The 12,778-nt window shown below is 37.4% G+C and overlaps 2 protein-coding genes across 3 annotated transcripts in view; both read right to left on the bottom strand.

Moving 5' to 3' along the window:
• LOC106521189 (fatty acid desaturase 2) overlaps positions 1–687 on the bottom strand; it is an 8,356-nt gene extending 7,669 nt beyond the window's left edge. The window contains exons 1-2 of the mRNA XM_014013652.1: positions 505–687; positions 73–337 (exon numbers count right to left, since the gene is read on the bottom strand). Coding sequence (XP_013869106.1) covers positions 73–282 — 210 coding nt within the window. The 5' untranslated portion in view covers positions 283–337; positions 505–687. The remainder of the gene's footprint in view (positions 1–72; positions 338–504) is intronic.
• A 3,087-nt stretch (positions 688–3,774) lies between these two features.
• On the bottom strand, positions 3,775–11,225 carry LOC106521191 (fatty acid desaturase 2). 2 transcript variants are annotated; one of them, XM_014013655.1, is made up of 13 exons: positions 10,833–11,225; positions 10,252–10,504; positions 9,075–9,185; positions 8,752–8,949; positions 8,517–8,618; positions 8,320–8,445; positions 8,171–8,231; positions 7,887–7,963; positions 6,771–6,868; positions 6,548–6,644; positions 6,294–6,373; positions 4,673–4,798; positions 3,775–4,500 (listed from the first exon to the last, which is right to left on the bottom strand). In XM_014013655.1, the coding sequence occupies exons 2-13, from the start codon at positions 10,450–10,452 to the stop codon at positions 4,449–4,451; spliced, it is 1,329 nt and encodes a 442-aa protein (XP_013869109.1). In that variant the 5' UTR covers positions 10,453–10,504; positions 10,833–11,225; the 3' UTR covers positions 3,775–4,448. The 2 variants fall into 2 exon arrangements, with proteins under 2 accessions (XP_013869109.1, XP_013869108.1); XM_014013654.1 differs by having other exon boundaries at positions 10,759–11,224.
• Between the last annotated feature and the right edge of the window lie 1,553 nt (positions 11,226–12,778).

The raw sequence follows: 12,778 nt of genomic DNA, 5'->3' as shown, positions 1-12,778 counted from the left end.
CACACACACACACACACACACACACACACACACACAGCAGGTATCCTCAGCAGAAGTATTAACAGTATTTACCGTAGCATCCTCTCCTCCATAGTGGCTGATGACTCTGACCCCCCCTGGGTGCCTCTTGGCCCACTGAGTGATGTTGTAAACCTTCCTGTTGATGACCAGCCACTGGTCGCTCTTTGTGTTGTGCTTCTGGACCTCCTCCCAGGTGTAAACACCTGCAGCCTTCCCGCTGGCCGGATCCCCCTGCTCGGTCTGCTGGCCTCCACCTCCCATCCTGCCTGGGTCCACCTGCAGCTAAAAGGACCGGTCTGACCCTAAAACCCCAAACCTGGAGGTAAAAACAGAAGGGAAGGAAGTGGGGGGGCTCATACTGTCGGTGGACTATTTGAGGAAATAGAAACGTAACTTCCTTGTTCTTCTCATATTACAGCAACTATCTTTAATATCAAACAATAAGCTACTAGCTTGTTTAGCTAACAAATAATTTACACTTACAGCATCCGGGGTCTTCACCACTCTCTCCTCAGACTTTCGTCACAGACCGGACCGGTTCCCCTCGGCTCCGGATCCTAACAGTTCCTTTTTATAAAAAAAAAAAAAAAAGGGAAGCAGGGCTGTCATAAAAGCCGACCACTTCTTCTCTGTCCTCCCTGATAGGCCGTCCTCGTTCAGCCTCCTCCCTCCCTGCACATGAACTTCGGGCAGATCTTTCGAGGGTTTCTGACCAATCAGAGACCAGCAGCTGGGGGGGGGGGGGGGGGGCAAGATGCTGCAGTTTATCTGAACATACCCGTCTGAATTCAAACGGGAAGCAGCTCGATTAGAGCCCGCCTACAGTGAAAGGCTGCTGGGTTCAGAGAGAATTAAAGGGGGCATTAATGGAACAAAAGGTTACTGTAGTTCAGCTGCCTCTGACACACTTTATTCTGTTTTACAGACATTATTTAAACCAGGGCCTGCTGCTGGACTGGGGTACTGTCATGGGACAGCTCAGTTCCCAAAGTGTCCCAATATATACCTAAGAGGTTCCCCAATAAGTACCCAGTAAATACTTGTGATTACCCTATTAGTACTTTATCTTCTTAAAAATACCATGTAAGTGATCTTTGTATGTACTCTGCAATTACCATCACATACAGCTACACTGTAAATATCCTGTAATTATCTTGTAAATACCTTGTAAGTACTCTGTATGTACCTCATTAAGTACATGTATGTTTTCCACAAGTACCATATAATTACATGTAAATACCCTATAAGTATCCTTAATGCACATATCTGTAATTACCTTGTATATATGTTATACCAAGCATTCTGTATGTATTTGAATATCCTGCATGTAAGTGCTTTATAAGAATACTGCCTGTATCCCTAAGTACCCTTTAATTGCCCTGTATTTGACCTTGCATGTAGCCTTCTATGTATAAATAAGTATAAACACGCTTGTGAACATCCTGTAATTGTCTTTCATGTACTCCCATAAGTACCTGTAATTATCCCATTTGTAAGTAACCCTGTGATTTGCCTGAAAGTCTTAACCTACATAAAAATGCAGAATAAATATTTGACTTTTAGTTTATTTTCTCCCATCTGGAGGGGTTAATTTCTTACACATTATGTGCAGAATGTTTCTGAGCGGACCAGGAATCCTATTTAGTTGAGGCTTTTTTGCATGCAAGTGTCTCCTTTCCTCTTTAATCTTGTTTTTGCAACTTGTTAGAGTCCAGCTGTGCGGTCTTCTTCATATCTCTTTTTGGACTTTTTTTTTAGACACTTGGAGTCAATCATGTGTTAGTTTGCTAACAGGTTGAACACTTTGTCAATATGCATATCTAAAAAAAGATATTTGCTGGAAAAAAATGATATTTAATTGTTCATTTTGTGTCGGTCAACCCCACTAATCTGAACCACAATCAGTGGTTGCAGGTTTTGGTGTTTATTTAATTGACATGCAGGTCAGTCAAATCATTACTTCTTTTACATAAAATTGGAGATTACACAGGAAAACAATGTTATTTTTCAAAATGTAATTAATCATTTAATTTTCAGAACAGAAAAGTATTTTTAACATATTCATGAGAAATAATAATTTAAAGCAAAATTAATGGAGTCCTTTTGTTCCTCTGTACCCAGCATTTGTCATTTTTGTGTTTAAAGTCTCATAGGTTGTTTTATTGCTGTTAAAATGAGATTAAAAAAAGGAAAATTCAACACTAAGGAGGAAAAACATATAAATGTGCATTTTATTTATTTATTTTTGTTCTCAGACGTGGTTATCTTAAGCAGTACAGACAATGTGATATTTCATGTCTAAAAAGGCTGCCATAACTCCAGCTGCTTTGCAAGGTTTTTCATCAAATACCAAGTTCATTTAATTTATGTAGATTTATATATATGAATGAACAGGCAGAGTAGTTTGATGGAATATTGAAAGAACGATATATTTTACTTACAGTTATTGTACTTCACTTAAAAAAAGCTTTCAAATTTAAAGAGAAAAAGCTTTTGAGTTGCATGGACTTTTAGACTGTTTGCAACTGGTTTCTTCCCTTGAATCACAATTTAAATGAAGGTCAGCACTCTGATTTGATTTGACTATTCAAATATTGTTTCTCTACCTAACAAGTATTTTGGGACAGTATCTCTACTTTCATTTTAGATTCACTTCAAACACACTTGGTGCAGTTTTGAATAGTTTAAACAGACATGTTGAGAAGCATAATTCCATAACAGTGTGAGTATCATCAGGTGAAACAGCTGTCAGAGGACGAGCATCAGGTTGAACATTTTGCTTTTCTACATGTTAAATCCCACTGAGCCGTCAGTGTTGTGAGGACTTGTGATGTGTTGATAAAAAAGCGCTGATTTGGTAAGAGGAGACGTTTACAGTCAGCAGGACATTTGGAGTCCGCTGCAGCCTGACCCACATTCCTGCAGCCACCTTTCAGCTCAGTCTTTGTTCATTTAACTAAAGCACCGAAAAGAAAAGACTCAGGTTCAGTTCAGTTCTCTGCTCTGCTCTTTGCTGAGTTGCTCATTAACTTTAAGCAATGAAGGCAAAACACAAAAAAAAATCACTGATATTATCAATAAAGTGAATTTTCCTCTAAAGTAAATGCTCGTTTCACAGTTTCTAGGAAATTAAACATGTTCGAATGTAAAAATGTTATTTTTCAAGTTTCATACGGATGATTTGTGTAAAGAAAAACGCTGGCAGAATTAAAGGAGTATTGCACCTTTCATGTCAGAGTAAGATCGTCTTATTTAGAGAGAAAAASGTTTTGACCAAACTTTGAAAATGACAAGAATCTCACACCACCAGATTTTACAACAGTTTCTGTAGAAATGACWGAATTATAGCCATGTTTGTGTTTAAATTAAGTCAAACTGGGTTAGCCAAAGKTTAACCAGTTGTAGAGATAAAACCAATCATTATTTCCTGAAAATGTCATTAAAATCTGTTCAGTGGCTCATGGGAAATTTTGCTAAGACAGATATGACTCCAAGTAGTTCATAGCAAAAGCTTAGATAGTGATCTTGTGCAATGAATTAGGCCTCAAAATATGTGTTGAGAAAAAGTTTTAGCTACTTTAACAGCAAAGTTTAGGTCTTTATCTGTAAAATTAACAGAATTATAGCCACTTAAGGTCAGTCAGCTGTGGCTGTGAAGTTTTGTTAAAATTTGTCCAGTGACTTATGAGATATTGTACTAACAGACAAATAACACATAAAACATCGTCACCCTCCATCGAAAGAGGCAGAAAGTTTCAGTCTGAAACAGATGTTGTTTATTTTAATTTGTGTGCAGCATATTTAGTCCAGATTTATAATCTGTATAATATTCATAAAGCAGAGAAAGACTGAAACATTTGAATTTATTAAAAAAACAGAGGCAGAGCACCTCAGTCAGTCTGCTGCTGTTTAAGTGAGTCTCTCGAGGTTTTTACAACAAGGAAAATGTCACAGTTTTATTTCTTGAAAATTCTTTCATGTTTCGCAAACACATTTACACAAGCAAGATTTTTTTTATTTGCCAAATCCCCCACAAAGTTAGAATAATCCCTTAAGACCAGCTGGAAACACACAAACTAACTTAGGAAATATTTTAAAACTCATTGTTTCTGGTTTCAGTTAAAAAAATTCCTCTTTTTACAGAAAAATCAAACATTTAAAATGTATTCATACATACATAAGTTTCAGGAGAAAATACTGCATCGTTACTGAAAGTTTATCAAGAACTGACAATTTGTAATGAATGAAACTGTTGTTAAATGATGAATTACATAAAAYACCAGATTTGTGTTGATCAGGATACTGTAAAATTCACTAAGATTAACCAATTGGTTACCTTCAGCTTCTTAAAAGTAAAACATTCCAACATTTTCAGCTGAATTTAATAATTTAACACTTTTGAAGTAAAACATCCTTCAAACATCTCATCATTTATGAAGATAAGCATCGAGCCAGAGATCCCCCGAGGTTTTTAATGATCTGAAAAGACAAAAAGTGGACAACGTGTTAGTTTTTATCAGCCAGTTTATGCCACATTTTCTGACCTTGTTTTATTGTAAAATTGAAATGAGTATTCTCTTTCTTCTTTCACAGCTTGGTCTGACAGGAAAGTGTGAGTTCAGGTTCCGCTGCATCATGTTCAGAAGCTTACCTGACAACGTCAGCCATGCCTCGCCACAAAGTTTTCACCTGATAAGGAATCCCATGTTTCTCACACAGAGCGCGAACCTGCGGAGCCACCAGGTGGTAGTTGTGTCGCGGCATCCTCGGAAACAAACTAAAGACAGAAAAAAAAAAGAGAAAATCAAATTTTCCCCCTTAGAAAAGAAAGAATTATTTGAGTCAAGCTAGTCCTTTAGATTTGTCAGGCTCCTCACTGCTTCTGTAACTCGTGGAGGATCCAGGGAAAAATTTAATTCTTTACTCAAAACATCTCAGCTATCTCATGTTTTTCTGCACAAGGGTTTGATGTTTGGCATTTCACACCAGCAGATTTGTCAGTTTTTTTGTGTTTTGGTTACTTTTCAGTAGTTTTTGTGCTAATTGTTAGGTTTGTTCCCTTTTGGTTAAAATGTTTTGGGGATTCTTGTGTTTTGTGTTTTTTATTCTGCTGTGCTAAGCTTGCTTATATTTGGAACCAAACTGTGACACAACTGTACTGTGAAGAGTGTTATTATGTAAATGATCAAATATGAATAAAGAAATTTGCAGCGTTTGCATTGATTCTGTTTGTTTAGTTTGCCTGCATTACTACCAATCGTGGCTTTAATATTCAAGCATTTTAAAAACAAGAAAGTCCATAAATGTGTGTGTTTAATCACTTTCTGCTTGGCCTTCAGAGGAGCAGGACGTGCTTTTCGTTCTCGCTGCCAGCCCCCCCCCCGCCCGCTTCGCTGCTTTTGCTTTTTCGAGCTCTTTTTCACCTTCCATCCGAAACTAAAGGAATTATGGATTTGGTCAACTGGACTCTGAATGAAATTGACACTATTTTTTTCCACATTTAGAATGAGGGGAACGTTGCTGTCTGGGTGGAATGGTTGCTGCTGGATTTGTCTGATTMCTGGGGCTGGAATCTGATATGTCACCACCACTTTTCATCGAAGACATGGAAGATCTTTATTTAATTGGACTATGATAACTGGATTCCTGCTGATCGGCGGAGGAGGGTTCCAGAATTATCGAAAAGTGAAAGTGACCCCGACAGTGGATGGGGCCTTTTAAAGAGCTGTTTGGGCGCACTTGAAGGATTCTGCCGGTTTGGAAGAACACAGACTCTCAGCTGGGGGAAAAAAATTCGCAAACTGGATGTGATTATGAGGATCATAACTCAGGAGCGACCCTTCGGCATGTATGGACTACATTCTGGGTGCGCTTCAATCGGTGTGAGGCGAGGAAGACCCCAAACTCGGCTGATTGGCTTTTTTCGCCACCTCAGAGTTTGCAGTAAAGACATTTCAAAAGCAACACTAAAGAARTTATGAGCAAAAAATAGAAAACAGCAAGGTGAAATGGTCACAAAGGCCCCAWTGGTTCTGCTGTGAACTGCAGCAAGAAAACATGAGCTGATTTCACCTACACAAACATCAATAACTTCACTCATATAATCACATGAATTTGATGTTATTTTGTGTGATTTGAAATGTTCTTTTGGAATCCGCTGTCAGATTTAATATTGGTGTAGGATTAAAAATGTATCTACATCCCTACTCCCTTTATGTTTTTAATGAAGATGCGGATGAATGAGTTTTATTAGTTATAGCTATTAGACTTACTGGTGTTCAATTTGAAAGTTGAGATGTCCACTGAACCAGTCATTGAAGAAGGACTGCTCGATATTGCATGTTGCTTGTAGCTAAAACAGAAGATGAGACAGGAGAACACGTTGGTAAATCTGCTGAGTTTTCACTGGATTAAAGTGGCTGCAGACTGAAAGCAGAGGAAACTCATAAATCAGAACTCTTGCTCATCAGATTTGCAAATAAAAATCAATGTCGTGGCAGTAATAGTGCCATTATAAACCACATGCCTGCATGGTCAGCCAGTCCTGGCGCTGCTCATAATCAATATTCATTGGAAGATGGTTCATCTGAGTCACCCACACAAACCAGTGGCTCTCCAAGAACCTACCAAGTAAACAAACAATTCATCTCACCGTAACGTGCAGAAGAGCTGATCTCCATTAGTTTTCTTTAATGATAAAACACTGTTTAAAACAGAGGCTTGTCTAGATTTGCTGTTGAAATTCTTACCTGACAAAGAGGATGAGCGCCAGCGAGCCCAGCAGGCCGTACAGCGGGACATAACAGTAGAAGTAGCGGCAGTAAAAAGACAAATACCAAGCCAGGTCCTTTAAAAACAGCAAACTTCAGGTTTTAAAAAAAAAAACATATTTGTAAAGATTTATGATGCACTTATTTAACATTTGATGCAAAAGTTAGAACAATGCAGGAGATGTTAAAAAGTGTGATTAATACACTGATAGATTTTATTAGACTATAAAAAAAATCCAGTGTTTGAGTTTTGTTTTTATTTATTTAATTTCATTAAAAAATTGTACATAAAGTTCTACATTTCATATTTTAAATAATTATGGTTTAAAAGAAAATCTAAAGAAAAGTTGATTTATAAGGACGTGCATAAAGCTCAACAGATCTGTTTTGTTGGGTTTTAGTACATAGGCAAAGGGATTCAAATTTTTGGAGCCATTACTAATAGCTTTCTGACTTGTCTTTGTTTTAGACCATGTAGTATCCATTTGTTTTAAAAGAAAGATATAATACATCCATAATATATGTTTGCATCCAGAGTTGATGTAATTTCTGAATAAAGTTAACACTCAACTGCTTTTTTACACAGTAAATTAGATTAAACGTAAATTTATTGTGACATTGGGAAGATTCCTTCAGGGAAATTAAAAGGGATAAAGTCTATAGCGGTATTTATGAATCTGTATTTTGTGTCCCATTTGCCATCGGTGGTCCACAAATCCTTTTATGATCCTGACTGTTTTTATTGTTTGTTTTTTTAAGATACAACAGTCATCTGTTGACAGTCATGTTATTTGTAACGTGTTATTATTCTAACCTCATTAGTATTCTTTAATTACCCAGATTCTGACATTTTAAGCATTAAATGTGTAAAATAGGATTTGTTGTTTATTATTAACAAATTAAATAAAAATCGGTCATGAAACATCCCACTGTTTGCAATTAAATAAATGTAACTGTGTTTTTTTTCTATTCAGCATTTTTCAACTGCACTGTCCATAAGATCTGAAGCGTTTCTCATTTCTGATTGAACATAAATCAGTTTGTTACATATTCAAACAGACATTATTACAAACTGAATCATAGACACTTTCTTACCACCCAGTTGCGGCGAGAAATCATGACATGCAACACCTGAAGGTTGAAGACAATTGGAATGAGCAGCGGTGGTCCCACTAAAGCAGAAATAAAAAAATATATATTTAAAAACCCTCCACTGCTGCCAATGTGCTGCTCAGGATGGGAGACTGTGACAAAGTGCAGCTTCAACACAATCTGCTGGCTTCTTTAGATTTATTGATTATTTTTTGTGACTTAAATAAAATGWATCGAAATAAAAACTTTTCTTACGTTTTAAAGACTTTTAATGACTTTAAACATACCGAGAAAGAAGTACTGATGTTGGCGATTATAGGGCAARTGCTTGATCTTTTTAATGCCGTACTGTTAACAACAAGAGAACAGAATAATGTAAGTTAACAGGTTGTGTTTTTTTAAATGAATTTGGAAATAGTTTTTTTTAGCTTCTTGCCTCCACAGGTTGAACAGCTCCAAGAACAAAGATGCCCGACATGTTGACGTCCGGATCTTTACTCAGGATGTTTGGTTTGGCGTGATGATTGAAATGTAGATGATTCCACCAGCTGGCTGCGGCTCCCTGTTAAAACAGCTTTTTAATACCTTAAAAAACATTTGACCAAAAATTTAAAAGAAATCTCAAATAGTTACCTTCAAATGTCCAATGACAAACTTGTGCACCAGGTGATTCCACTTGGACTTCTTGAAGACAGAAAGGTGACCAAAGTCGTGCTGCAGCCAGCCGGCCTGAGACTAGTGATGGAAAGATTTAAAGAGATGCTTTTAGATTCTGCAGAGTTTGTGTCAAAGTTCTTCAAAAAACATTTAGATGAGTTATTATTTGTGTAAAGGCTCCTTTCTGTAGTTGCAGTTGTGTTGAAGTAACCTGTGAGGTTGCCAGCATCACCGCACACAGCAACGTCAGCATCCAGCTAGTCCCCCAGTGTGAAACCATCAACCAGGCGAGGGCCTCCAGCAGCAGGATGTGACCCAGGTGGAGGCAGAAGAACAGAGGCTGAGCTCGAAAAAGACCCGCCTTCTCCACCTGAACTCGTAAACTCTCAAAATCCTGTATGATTCTCGCCTGCAGAGAAGATGAAAGCTGATATTTTGTTACAGGAAAATGATATCGGATGATTCTGCTACCTGAGAATCTCATAAATCATTTGTAAAACAGACTGACTTGGACATGACATTTTAAAGACTCACACTTTTTTCCCTGTCCTGACTCGGTTCTGTTGCTGCCAACTCTCCAATCAGCAGCGGCTTCAGAAACTTTTGCGCAAAGTTTTGGTCAGGATGAAAAGCAGCGAACGCCTCCTGGAAAACAAACGAGGACATCAGGTGCATTAAGTAAATAAAAACACATAAAGAAAAGCTTTCAAAATTGAAAAGCATAAAATATTTTAAATACATCTTTAGCAAAATCTTTACTCATATAAGCATTAGTTCTTGATACATGTTTTTCTTGGTATATAGTTTTAAAAGCTTACAGTGACTAAACTAAGTATTTTTACAATTGCATTAAAACATAACTACGTTCATTTCTTCTTTCTTGAAATGTTTGTGGAAATCAACTAAAAAGAAGATGGTATAGTTTCAATATAAAACATTGAACTGTGTACAGTTCTTTTTGAAGATTTCTCCCTGTTAAAATCATTTTTGGGTTAATAACAGAAGTTTAGGTTAACACAATAATAATCAGAATGACATTTGGAGATATTTACTATAACAGCATGAGGTGATGTTTTTATTACAGGCCACATGAAAACACTGAAGAAAGGTCGCACACTTWCATGCATCAGATCAGGTACGTTTTTATAAGAGGGGCTCAGAGGAAGAGGAGGTAAGGATTAAAAACCAAACTTGTGATGTGCAACGAATGGTTAGTAAAAGGAACAAAGCAATTCCAATTAGTTTTATTAGTGTTTTACGTTGTGATAGCAAAATGTCCTCAGCATGCAACGCTGCTGTGTGTCTGAATGTCTGCAGAGTACAACTAAAACAAACATAGACATGAACGAAGTTTACATTAGACAAAATTAGACATGAATATAGCCAGACCGCAGTGCATCGCAAAAATATTGATACCAAGCTTTCATTAGCTGTATAAAGGTCAATTTATTTTTTACCTGGATTACTGAGACACATCAGGACATTTATTTAGTACTACTATTAGTACAGCCAATTATACATTTCCTCAAAATACTAAGATAATAAAATAAAGAAACCTCAAGTAGAATAAAGTCTCCTAAAGCAAAACAAAGCCAGATCATTACCTGAATGTTGAGCAAAAATAAAATGCAATCAAAGACATTTTTATAAAGATAAGAACAACCCGTCTGAATAAATAACAAATACCATAAAAGAAAGAGAGCATAGTTACCGTAGCATCCTCTCCTCCATAGTGGCCGATGACATGAGACCCCCCTGGGTGCCTCTTGGCCCACTGAGTGATGTTGTAAACCTTCCTGTTGATGACCAGCCACCGGTCGTTCCTGCTGCTGTGCTTCTGGACCTCCTCCCAGGTGTAAACACCTGCAGCCTTCCCGCTGCCCGGCTCGCCCTGCTGACCTCCACCTCCCATCCTGATGCTGGTCTCTGATCCTCCTGCACACTGAAGGACCACTCCGTCTCACCTAAATAATAAAGAAAACTGGCTGTAAGTCTGTAAACATCATGCATTTTGAGCCTTCTGGGGAGGATGTTGCCCTCTTTTGGTGAAATATATAGGAGTCATTTGTCCAGAAGCAACAAATGCAACTTAAATACAGAGCATAAGCTGCACCATTACACGTGAATGATAGTCTCGTGGATAGCCTATAAGTGGATTTCTGAGTAATTATGTACATTTTACAACAGTTATAGCACGAAATTAAGAAATTAAACTTACATAATCCGGATTTTTTGACTGCTCTCTGGGGGGCTTCAGTCACACTAACAGACAGKTCCGCAGTGTTTGCTCACCCATGTCAAGCAGAAAGGACCGTAAACCCATCCCGAGCCGGTCTGTTCTGATAGGACGGGTTCGACGGCTCGAACTTCGAGCAGATCTTTCGAGAGGTTCGGACCAATCGGCGCACAGCTGCGGAGTTTTCGGAGCGCTGCTCCCACGGCGATAGGCTGAGGAAGCTGCTCACCACAGTCCGAATGTTGAAAGAKAAATTAATTAGGCTGAAGGTCACAAACATCATCATGTTGATCCTTTTCTTTCAGCTCTGCTGGCTGGTYCCGACGCGCCTCAACACCCAGAATCACTCCGACATCATTTAAAACTATTTTATGAACACAAATTAAGCATTTGATGTTAAGACTTATTTGCGAAGCTGAGACCCTGTTTTATGAAGTAAATCGAAGAAGAAGAAAAAGCCGGAAGGAGCAGCAGCAGTAGAAAAAATAAGCACACGAAGAAGAAACAAAGAGGAAGATGCTTTTTTTTTTTTAGACCTTTACCGTTCAGCTTTTTTTTTTCGGTCAGGAACAGAAGTTTTTTTTTAGGGATATAACAACAATAAACAGGAGAAATAACATTTTCAAGACACAAGATAGAACAAAGCAAACAATAGAAATAAAAAAAGGAAAAAAATCCATACACATTCACACAGTTGTACAACTACAACCAGAAGTCTTCAAAAATTTTCAAATTTTCAAATCCATTCCATAGAGACTTTGCGTTCTTACGTTTCATTCGTTTTAAAGCAATTAAATAATTTTCAACAAGATGTTTTTTTTAAATACATTAAAGATAGGCTTTACCTTTTTCCATTTACAGCAATGAATGAAATATTTTGACATCAGTAGTAAATTGTTTAAAACATAGTCTGATTGTGCATCCTTCAAGTTCAATCCAAATATTATGTTGTCCAGAGTAAGTGTGTCCTGTAGCTGGATCTTTGTAGAAAGCCAGTCCAGAACATCCTCCCAGAAAGTTTTTGTGTAAATACATTGATAAAAAAGATGATCTGTTGTTTCGATGTTGGATTCACAAAAAATACARCTGTTATGGTCAATATTAAATCTCATTCTCAGCATTTCATTGGATGGATAAACTTCATTCAAGATCCTTTACCGTTCAGCTTCACTGTACACACTTCTGTATTTCAGACTGTTGTTTGTTCCTTTTCTARGTTGTGACAAAATATTCTGTTAAAAGCATGTTCTCAGCTCACTCGTGGTTTTTAAATTTCTTTGAAATTACACAAATAAGCAATATTTCCAGTTGCCAACTTATTTGTAGGCAGCAATAATAATAATTTATGTGTGTTCTGTACAGTGTTTAAAAGTCAAAAAACTYCACACAACTTTATTTGCTATTTCAGTTGACTGATTTTTTTATTATCTTTACAAGGACAATGCAAAGCTGGGATCAGAGAAGATCTGTGGGTTTTACTCTTTAGATCAGTGGTTCCCAAACTTTTCAGCTTTGGACCCACAAAATAACAGCAGCAGAGACCTGTGCCTCCATCTGTTTTTGGATGATAAACATTTGTATCAGGTCAACTAAACATGGGTAAAGTAACAATATTTTTTTACTACATTTATCCATTTTAAATACACTAACCTCACTCCTGTGTAACAACTAAGGCAAAAATGTAATTAATTCAGAAAATATTTTCAGGACCACCACCTTGATGTTTCGGGACCCCACTTTGGGTCCCGACCCCGACTTTGGGAAACATTTTTCTAGAAAACCAAATGTACCCAAATATCAAAAACTAGGAGTTGAGGTGATTTGAGCTGTTGGTGACAACAACCTGAGTAACATTGGGCCTCATGCAAGAACCGTTGGTACGCACAGATTTGTTCTTAAGTTGTGCGTACGAGTGATTTCGGAGAATTTGTGACATTCACCAATGTTTTCATATTCTAAGATTTTTTTCAGATACGAACAAAATTCAGGAGTGGTCCAGACC

Source organism: Austrofundulus limnaeus, unplaced genomic scaffold (genome assembly GCF_001266775.1).
Source record: "Austrofundulus limnaeus strain Quisiro unplaced genomic scaffold, Austrofundulus_limnaeus-1.0 Scaffold104, whole genome shotgun sequence".
NCBI classification, from domain to species: Eukaryota; Metazoa; Chordata; class Actinopteri; order Cyprinodontiformes; family Rivulidae; genus Austrofundulus; species Austrofundulus limnaeus.
This window is presented reverse-complemented; position numbering and strand designations above follow the sequence as displayed.